This window comes from Myotis davidii, unplaced genomic scaffold (genome assembly GCF_000327345.1).
Source record: "Myotis davidii unplaced genomic scaffold, ASM32734v1 scaffold517, whole genome shotgun sequence".
Lineage (NCBI taxonomy): Eukaryota > Metazoa > Chordata > Mammalia > Chiroptera > Vespertilionidae > Myotis > Myotis davidii.
This window is the reverse complement of record NW_006287924.1, coordinates 584242-594938: the sequence shown is the minus strand read 5'-3', so window position 1 is coordinate 594938 and position 10697 is coordinate 584242. Positions and strand designations below refer to the sequence as shown.

General features: G+C 42.2%; 1 protein-coding gene across 1 annotated transcript in view; it reads right to left on the bottom strand.

Moving 5' to 3' along the window:
• Positions 1–4773: 4773 nt before the first annotated feature.
• STXBP6 (syntaxin binding protein 6) overlaps positions 4774–10697 on the bottom strand; it is a 193342-nt gene continuing 187418 nt past the window's right edge. The window contains exon 5 of the mRNA XM_006759772.2: positions 4774–7861. Coding sequence (XP_006759835.1) covers positions 7838–7861 — 24 coding nt within the window. The 3' untranslated portion in view covers positions 4774–7837. The remainder of the gene's footprint in view (positions 7862–10697) is intronic.

The window sequence follows — 10697 nt, the reverse complement described above, 5'->3', positions numbered from 1 at the left end:
TCCCATTTCAAAACTGAGGAAACAGGCACAGAGTTGGTAACTTGCCTGAGGCCACCCACCTAGTAAGACTGCAGCTGGAATGTGAAGCGGAGCAGGCCCTCCTGAGACCACTCATTAACCACAACGCAATGCTGTCTCCAGTAAACCACCCCATTGGGCACCCTGCTCATGTCCACTCCAGTTAAAGGCGTTGGGTTTTATTTTCCCTATGGGTGTGAGGGTGGCATAAAGTTCACACATTCTTTCCCCCACAGCTTCTTTCTATCCAAATGCAGAAGCTCCTTCAATATTGGAGTTTCAGACCAATGTAAATGGGTCCACAGTAACCACCACTGTAGTTCCAGGTCTAAAAGAGCAAAACTCCCCGAAGAAAGCCATTGTGCTATGAATAAAAAAGCCTGCTCAATAGTGGGAACTGGGTTTTCCTTCCTGGGGCAGTACAAGACAGGATTGGTTTTAAGGAAAACTGACAGACAGAAAATTTCAGGCTTTAATTGCTAAGGATGTGGTATTAGAATTAAACAGAGCACCTGGCACACATGGCCAGAGCATGTAACAGGAATGTTCTTCAGAAATTGTGAATCATCCCAGCCATGTTTCAGATCTCAGGGTAAAGTTGGAAATCCATGGGCTCATTTTTCTTCTTTCTGTGTCACCTCAGAGTGGCAAAGCAATTGCGATGCAATGTCATAGGACAAAGGTTCATAAGTAATGTTTTCAAGTGGCACCTGGGATTTGTAGACCTGACGATTGCTGTCCAGCCTCTGACACATCCAAATATAGATGCGTGAGGGGCCAGGCATCCTTGACTTGAGCTGATTAAGCACATGAGGACAAGAAAAACTATATATATTCTATTAAAAAAATCTTCACTTTACCATGAAATCAATAGCATTTAAAATGTCCAGTAGATGTAATGTGAGAGCAGTGACCACATGCCTCAGCAGAGGACTTGGAGTCTCCTATGTCCACCCACTGGTTCCTGGAGCACTGAGGGAGGCCAGGCAGCTTTGCCAACAACCCACGCCCAGCAGTGCCCAGTGGATGGGCCACCGGAGGCAGACCCAGCCCCTGCAGACCTGCTATGCCCGGGCTCATTGCCCACCAGTAGAAATAAGAAAACGTGGTAGAAAACTTCCGGGCGGGGTGGGAAGAGAATCTATGATGCAGGAAATGCTGAGGCACCAGATCAAGCTCAAAGGAGAAAGTAAAATGGGCGTCAACGCAGAAGGTTACATAATAGCAGTCATAGAGCTTAAATGCACATTATGTTTAATTTCCTTGACAGCTTTAATTTTATTTAAGTTTGGTAATCATCTAGGGAAGCCAGGTGCCCCACCATTCAGGGACTTCAGGGGTCATTTTTACCAAGATGACCAGGGACACCAAGAAGGCAAATTTGGGAGTAAAATGTATGCATTTCTAAAAGCTCCCCAAAGTGACTGACAAGCCACAGCAAGGATGGAAGAACTCCCTAAGCTGCTATGTGTAGGTAACACCTTGGAAGAGTAGCTAAAACAGGGTTTAAGAAAAGCCAGAAAGCAAGAAGGGCACAGAAGGGAGAAAGGTGACCGCTCAAAAGGTTGGGTTGGGAGAGGTATAGATGATGATCAATTTTGTGTCAGGCTGGCTCTCACTATACCAAATCTTTTCATACATAATTTCTGGATTATCAAAATATAAACCAAAAGAAAATCCCTCTTTTGCACCGTCTTGTTAAAAGAGGACTGTTAGTCCATTCACATTTAGAGAAACAAAGTAAGACTTGTCTTGTGGGTGGACCCAATTCTACCATGGGAGGGTGGGGGCTTCCCCACAGCAACAAATGATTCTCAGACACCAGCAGGGTGTCAGAGCATTCAGCCCAATTCTGACAGTACCTACTGGAGATAGAGTCTCACATTCCACAGGCTGAGGGTTCAGTCCTACAAGATCCCCACCCCCCCAATATACATTTCAGATGCCAAACAGAAGCCCAGGTTACCTGTGTTTCTGACCAAGTGGCCAAGACTGGAGGTTCCAACAAACCCCTCCATCTCAGAATGCCGGTCGCAAATTCAGGTTGTCATCTTTACTTCTGACTGACTGGTTATAAATATCCTACAACCTCATGTTTGGATATTATGAATTTGCTAGAAAGGTTCACAGAACTCAGAGAAATATGTTACTTAATCATTGGTCTATTGTGAAAAGACATAATGCAGGAAGAGCCTGATGGAAGAGATGCATAGGGCAAGGAATGGGGAGAAGGCAAGGTGCTTCCAGGCCCTCTCCAGGCACACCACTCTCCTTGCATCTACACAGGTTCACCAACTCAGAAGTTCTCCAAACCTCATCTTCTTCAGTTTTTATGGGGGCTTTGTTACATAGTCATGATTGATTAATCATTGGCCATTGACAATTGATTGAACCTTTCAGCCCCTCTCCCTTCCCCAGAGATGTGGGGTTCTGGGGCTGAAAGTTCCAACCCTCTAATCATGTGGTTGGTTCCATGGGCAACCAGAACTCAATCTGTAGGTACATCCCAAAAGTAAACTTATTAACATAACAAAAGACACTTTTTCCCATTCTCAACTCTTAGGAAATTCTAAGAGTTCCCGGAGCCAAGAATTTCTCATGTCTCAAGTCTTTACATTTCTCATACTCTGGTAATAGTCCACCTGTGGCATTTTCCAGTTTTATGGGCCCCTGGAAATACTGTCAGCTGCCTAACCATGTCCATACTGGCAAGAAGATGTCACAACGTGACTTCAGGTGTATCCAGAAGCACAGCCCTTTTCTTGATGACAGCTGTGTGCACATGTTAATAAGCTCCCATCCAGGCTCACCCATGGCAAGTGAAGAGGCACACAGAACAGAATCAACAGGAAATAATGAAACTGAGGGTCCTCACGATTTTGATTTGTGACTGTAACTTTAGAAATCATTTCTTCCTCTTTGTCCCTATTTCATCTCACAGACCTAGGCTTTCCCCTTGATAATCCTTTACCTCTAAGGTAGCAGAAGACAATAGCCCAGACCTGACTTATGGTCAAAAGGACATACGGCAAGCTAATGATAACATTTGACTTAGGTTATATTTCAGCTCCTGAGCCCTAAGGTGGACCTCTGACTGTTTTTTCCATGAAATCAGATAGAGGGACTCTGAAGCTGACCTCTGAGCTATCCTCAAGACTTGAAGAAATTATTTATTATCCTATGTCAGCTCATGACCTAGAACCCCTTACTCATGGTGTCTTGTGATTTTACCCTATATAATTTGAAACCTACACACTATCAGAGAGTCCAGTCTTTCAGTGTAGGAATTCACTCATACCCTGGAGTGGCCAATTCTATATAATAAAAGCCTAATATGCTAAGTGTCCGGTCATCTGTTCAACCAATCAAAGCATAATATGCTAATGATATACTAAGGCCACTCAACCGCTCACTATGACGTGCACTGACCACCAGGGGGCAGTCAACCTGTTGACCAGTCGCTATGATGTGCACTGACCACCAGGGGGCAGATGTTCCAACTGGTAGGTTAACTTGCTGCTGGGGTCCAGCCGATTGGGACTGAGTGAGACTGGCTGGACACACCTTGTTGCCCTCCTGTGGACCCTCCCCAGCTGGCCAACCTCCCGTGTCCCTCCCCAGCCCTGATCATGCACTGATGGGGTCCCTTGGCCTGGCCTGAACCCTCTCACAATCTTGGACCCCCTGGGGGATGTTGGAGAGCCAGTTTTGGCCCGATACCACAGCCCAGGCCGAGGGACCCCCCTGGTACACAATTTGTGCACCAGGCTTCTAGTTCTATAATAAAGTACTCCCTGCCTTCACTGCAAACACTAGTTTGATAACAATAACAATATTGGGGTTCAAAACAAAAACATTCAAACATTTGCAATTCTGTTTCAAATTTATTTCTAGTATTTTTCTCCCCCTTCTACTTGTATCCCACCCTTAACTATAATCCACTTTTTTACTCAGGGGATGATTATTATTATGCCAATAGTTTTTCTCATTGACTATAAGGGGAAAAGGCACCATTGATTTTTCTAAAAACACTTGTCATGTTGCTCCTCCTATAAAATTTGAGAGATGGTTGTGATGTAATTACTAACCAATAAAAATTATATTAAGAAAAAAGGTCACCTTTCCAAGGCAGTTGGTTTATAATTAATTCACAAGAACTGGTTCCTTTAAATACATAATTAACTTAAGGTGGGGTCCTCATCTAGCTAAACCATCTATCCATTCTTTATTTTTCTGAAAAGTGGAGAATATAGTTTTCCCTTCTACTTGCAGTCCTTCCAAGAAATATTTCAAAGTCCTGACTGCTTTATCAAGTCTCCATGCCAATCCAGAGATGGCTATTATACTACAGTAGTCACCTAAGTCAGTTCCCTTGAAAACAAATGGGGTGATGAAATAAGTTGCATTTACTTTTCCACAAAATAAATTGATATAATTTGATCAAGGCATGAAACTAGTCTGTTGAATGAGGGTGCATGCTATAATAAGTACTTGAGTTGAGCATAACATTAATATCATCAGAAAGATAACTATTAATTGGCTTAATTGCTTTGCCCATGAGAATAAAAAATATTTACCTCTTGCTGGATGGAATCTCATTATCATAATGTTATGCAACTTTACCCTAATGCTAATCCTAGCTCTTTGGTCTCCTGTAGGCACACAAGATCTTCCCATTAGCATCAACAGTACAATGATGCCTACCTATTTGTGTTTATACAGATTTTACAAATAACTGAGAGAAACAAACTTTCATCACAGAGTTAAAATATTTAATGACAAAATTAGGGTTTGTTGTCATAGTGAATCATGAGCAGGTGTTACTTGTCTCTAAAAGAAACAAAAATTATATTTGACATCTTAGAGAACATCTGACGAATGAACTGCACAACAGACTTCAGGAGTGCCACAATTCTAAAACTGAAAGAGAAATCTATCTTTAATACCCCATATTTAGGGCATTCTGTAAATATTTTTACATAAATGCACAACCTTTGCTAGCCACAAAAGTATTATTAAGACGAATTTCACTGTAATTTGAAGTCTAACACATACTCTTTATTTTTTTTTCAGAGCTTAAAAAATGCTAACTACTGATCCTGTTACATTTTACAAATACATTTTTAATATGAAACTTAACCTGAATAACTGTATACTTCCTGTACATAGATACCTAATAATACTAGTGAAGAATACTACGGCTACATTCCAGGAACTAGTAACACTGGGAAATTTCGTTTCTTTATGAGTTGTCAATACAATTTAAGAAGTCCTTCACAAAAACACAATATCCCGAAAACTCATAGTGAAGTGCAGAAATGAAACAAACAGAAATTAAATGTCTTCTCTCAAGGTCAGACAAATTAATTGGTCCCAAATAATGTGAGTCATTTTAGCAATTTTCTCTAGGTTAGATTTTATTAATACTTTATATTACAGCACCTTCTACAAAAGGATATGTGTCATCACAGGCTCCTGTGCAAGAGTTCAAGAGGTTGAGGAGGGACAGGGATTGCTCTTCTAGCCTCTCTGAGGGATGGAGCCCTACTTATGACTTTGACACTGGGAAGTCAAGGTCATGGCCACAGCCAAGAAGCAAATCAATAGAGAAAGCTAATTCAGATAGGTCTCTTCTTCTAATCCAGGCTATTTCCAATAAGACACAAGCCTAAAGGATAAACAGAGAGTGAGGAAAGGGAAAGATGTGGAATACTTATATTTATGAAGAGTAACTATCACAATTTGAGCAGGAAGGAAGAATCTCAAATTTCACAGTATGCTTGTGACCTCATCCTCTGCTACTTCAGAAGCAGCTCCGCAAACACTGTTGTTAGTTGGCAACAAATTGTATTTTTGAGTTTGGCTTATTGTCAGGGTGTTTTAGGTTTACCCTTTCAATTATTTATACCAACTATCTACCTCTAAAGCTAGAATCCAATTTGAGAAAATGATTATGTGTGTGTGTCTGAAACGAGGTCTGCAAGCAAAATCTTTTTGGAGTGATATTTTGGGCTTTTCTTAAAAATTATAAATGCTTCTAATGGTACTTCTCGGATAGAAAACTTCTTATTTCTTTAAACATTTTTGGCACCAAAAGAAAAGTATAAAATATTATCGTAAACTTCTATAGTTTACAATATAAATTTTACAGAGAGTTTTTTAGAATTGGATCGTCTCCCTAAGAGGATTCAGAAATTTGTCTACAGCAAACCCCATCTCCCTTTTGACACATACTGTATAAGATAATTTTTTTCTCCAATAGCCCAATGTTCTATCTCCCTGGGAAGTTCTCTATCAGGAGAACTTAAGCTATTGAAATCAGCATAAATAATCCAAAAGTCATCTTATATTGCTATGTAAGAGGCTACAATACACATGGACTCAATTGGCTCCATGGTAGGAAGGGACAGAGAGGGTCCTGAAGATTCAGGCAGCTTAAAAATCATTGTGCTGGGGTGGGAGGCTGGCAATGTGTCTGAATGTGCAGCTTGCCTCCTGTTTCAGGAAGACAACGCAAGGCTTTCATGTTTGGCATTTTAACCCTCTAAGAAACAGATACCCGGGCTCTAAACCCCGTACTACCTCAAGTTATTCAAAATCATATGTGTGAGCCAACTTCTTCCAGGCTTCACGGTGGTGCTGTTTTATGTCAGACCTGGCAAGCTGCAATTGCCGTGAAATGCAATTTGTCTAGAAACCCATACTGAAAATTACAGTAAATAAATAGCAGTAACAACATCAACACTTCCAAAAATCAGATACCAGGAAACTGAAGGCCATTTCCCAAGGACATTGTGAGGGTATCTTTAAGATAGACATGACTTTGTAAAAAGAAAACATTTTAAATGTAACATCTTTTCACATTATCAGTTATATAGACCTTTATCTGGACAAATCAATTCTTGATAAACGTCCAAGCTCTTTTCAATAACAGCTACTGGAGTTTGGGACAATGACAAAAACCAAACAAAAAAACCAAAACCCAAACCAAAACAAACAAACAAAAAAACCCAGCCATAAATAATGCACAGAGGTTTTTAAATAGGCTTTTTCTTCGGTCTTTAACCTCAAAGTTTTATCCTTCATTTGATAGTTTCAAATAATCAGCCTAGAGCTAAGTATTTAAACTGTACCTCAGAAAGGAGATTTCTATCTGTGATTCCGATTTGTTTCTTTGAATGCTGGTGATGGCTCATGCAAAAGATTATTACATAAAAAGCAAAATCTAAGACTGCTGTTTCCCCTGATAAATCCAATTGTTTTTCATAATACAGATTTATTTCTCAGGATATAGCACCTTAACCTTCAAATTAAGAGTAGCTAGGAGACTGAGTGAAACCAATCATGGCTTGACTTTTATTTCCATCCAGGAACAATAACATCTGATGTCACCATTTTAAAATGTCTTCCTGTTTAATATCAGGGAAAAAAATACATGATGCCAGTTTAGACCCAGCTCAATATATCAGTTATTCCAAATTTCACATTCAAACTACCACAAAAAAAAGTTTAAAAAAGGAAACACACACACACCACACACACACACACACACACACACACACACACACACACACAGTGGAAAAAAGCAAAACCAAAATGGAACTGTTGCTATTGCAGCATTTTTAGCAAGATCATGAGGGAAAGATATAAACAAACATCTTTTTCCATACTAACATCTTCAAAAGAAAAACAAAACCCTTACATGTCCACATATTATTGGAAAAAAAGAAGCAAGTGGAGGTCCGGAATTCTTGAAAAAACTGCTGAGCAAACAAACTCTTCTATTTCTCTTCAGAGGCTCACCAGGATAGGCAGTTCCTCAACATTTGTGCTTCATGGCAAGCTAAGGAGAGAGAGAAAAGGGAGTTATTAGGCAGCAGGAGTTCAATGTGTTCTGTCCCCACGCCCACGATGAGAAGCAGCACCACGATTCTGCTTGCTGGGTTATCACCAGTCCCATGCACATTGGCATCTATATAGTAAATGTGCCTCGTTTCCCCAAATCGTCCATGGAGCATTGCATTTGTTACTCCTCGTCACCCAGTTAGTGTACGTGGCCCGGTGAGGGAGAGCGCTATGTGATGTTTCCTCATCCCACTGAAGAAACAATGGAAAAGCCAACGGCAGGTAGAATGAGGGACCCACCAGAGGAACAGGTGGAGTAGACGAAGAAAGGCCTCTGGGCTCCTGGGTAACTAGTAATCCAGGAAACCCAAGACTCTTCAAAGGTAAGTATTTACTGACATCTCCTAAAGCATTACAATCAACAATGACAGAGAAGCAATTTTCAATAACATCCACTCAATATCCAACCAGGACATTCAACCAAGTCCAAAGCACTTGATTAAACCGTGTTAGGGCTGAAGAATAGACCAAACCCAGATGGAGGAATGTGATTTATTGAAATGTTAGATCTTTATAAAGGGGAACACCAAATACACCATATCACTCAACATCTTCCCTGACCCAGCTGGAGCCCTTAATGATATATTTAAGGAAGTGTAGGCAGGTATGAACATAAAATTAAATCTGACATTGCTTTTCTCAGACAGATCCTTTCCAAGGAAACCAGAAGGCAGAGTTAAGACTGAATTGTAATTCTTCATATGTCCAGAGTCTGATATAAGGGATTAATCCCTGAATTTGGGGCGGGAGCGACTGGGGGTAGGTGGCAGATTGAGAATTTGCTCTTTGAGCAAAGAGCAGGCAATTCTATGTAGGAAATAACGTTATAGAAAGTTCTGTCATCTTCATCATGACCAGGGCTCAGCCCTTGAAGACGTAGCAAGGGAAACCCTTCTGATTCCACCCAGAGGTGCTCTGCATCACACTAGAAGATGTCGAAGATGCATTTCCCCAGTGTAATGCAGGGCAATCAATCCTAGGCTCCCCTTCCCCTTCTTGATGTCTCCAACAAAGAAGTGATAACTTGGGGCTACCACCTCAGGTAGGTCATCTGCAAGAGCAGCACCAACATTTCTCTTGCAGCTGCTGCACCCGGGCCAAGTCAGCATGTGACTTGGGGAGGGGACTGTGAACCGAGGCCTCATGTTGCTAATCCCTGTAAGACCTCCACAGGCCTTCTGCAGTGCTGACGGCAATAGTCAGTCAACTGTCAGACAGTGTGGTGAAGTCAGGCTGTGTGCCAAGTGCTGTGGGTTTTTGCCACGAAGGATGGAGGTGGCTTATAACTCCTGACCTCAAAGAGTTTATGGAAACATGGGGGATGGAAGTGGCAGGGCCAGGGCTCTCCCTCCAGTGCATCCTATTCCCCGGGCACACTGTGAGCCCCTCTGCTGTATGGCCCCATGTCTTGCTCTGTCTTCCAGTGTTTATGCATTCTTTAGCAATGCGGGTGGACCATTCATATCAATATAGAGCTGTTAAGTGTTGTGCATAATGAATAACAATCATAAATATTTGATCAATGCTGCTGTCCTCTCATCCACTGAGCTGTTAACCTTCAACTAGAGGGCTTGTGCCAATTCACCCAGTCAGTAATCTTTAGCAGTGATGGGGCTGCTTCTCCCAGGCCCTGGTTACCACTTCAATGCGTCTGGACCTGCACAAAGGAGTCCCAGTCAGGCGGGTGTAGTCAGCTCAGCTTTGCAGAAATACAACTGGATTGGACATTCTGCTATTTGAAGTGTTTTTTCAGAAAGTCAGAAAGCAGGATCCTTTCCATGCTACCTAGATTTTTTTTTTAATTGCTTGGGAGCTAGAATATGGAAGGCAGGGTACTGTTGCTTCCCTGATATGACCTTGAGCTCTAAAATCACAACTGCTTTGTACCTCATGCCTATAAATATCATCTCCAACTCAAATGTGATGGATCCATTTAGAAGTCAGAGTTCCTATAGAAGGGGAGTTTAAAATATCCTTTTGATATATTTTATTTTCTTACTATGTCATGGAAAGCTTTCTCTTTTAAAGCCGTGCAAACTACTACCCCCAAATAATAATAATAATAATAATAATAATAATAATAAATCATTACTCACACTGGGGGAATCTTTAAGAGGCCTGGACTTTTGAGGTCCCTTCTGGCCCGGAGACCCAAAGTAAGCACAGAGTAAGGACACAAGCAGCCAGTGAGGCAGATGCCACTGACCACTCCCTCCCCCACAAATTAGGCTTGTGCAAAACAGGGCGGATCACCCTTCCTTTCCGCGAGAAATGTCATTCGAGGATGCCTGGGTGTGGGTCCGCTTTCGCCTGCTGACTCACTGCCCGGCAGGCCTCAGAGTGCTGCACACACTGCAACATTGTGCTTTTGGGGCAGGGACAGTGAGCAGGTCTGTTCCGTGGCTGAGCTGCACTTTCCTAAGGGCTGAGACTGTACCTGGCCCACAGCTCAGTAAGGAACCCCACTTCCCCAAGCCAGGCTGACTGAGCTGGGGGAGAGGGGCTGCGGGGGCATTTTCCATCTGCTCTACAGAACACAAACACCCACACATCTTGACAGTAGGGTCATGCGAAGGTGATCCACTAGCTGGCATACCTGGGTCATTGCAGGAGTACCGGGGAAAGCGAGAAAGCCGGAGATCCTTTCCTCCTGCAATCTAAAGGGCAGGCCATACTCTCCAGCCAGAGGTGCTGCCACTGTTCAACCAGGAAACATGAAGAACTGTCGCCTGGAATTGCCTTTCTCTGCTCGGGGCTCTCACATGGCACTGAGT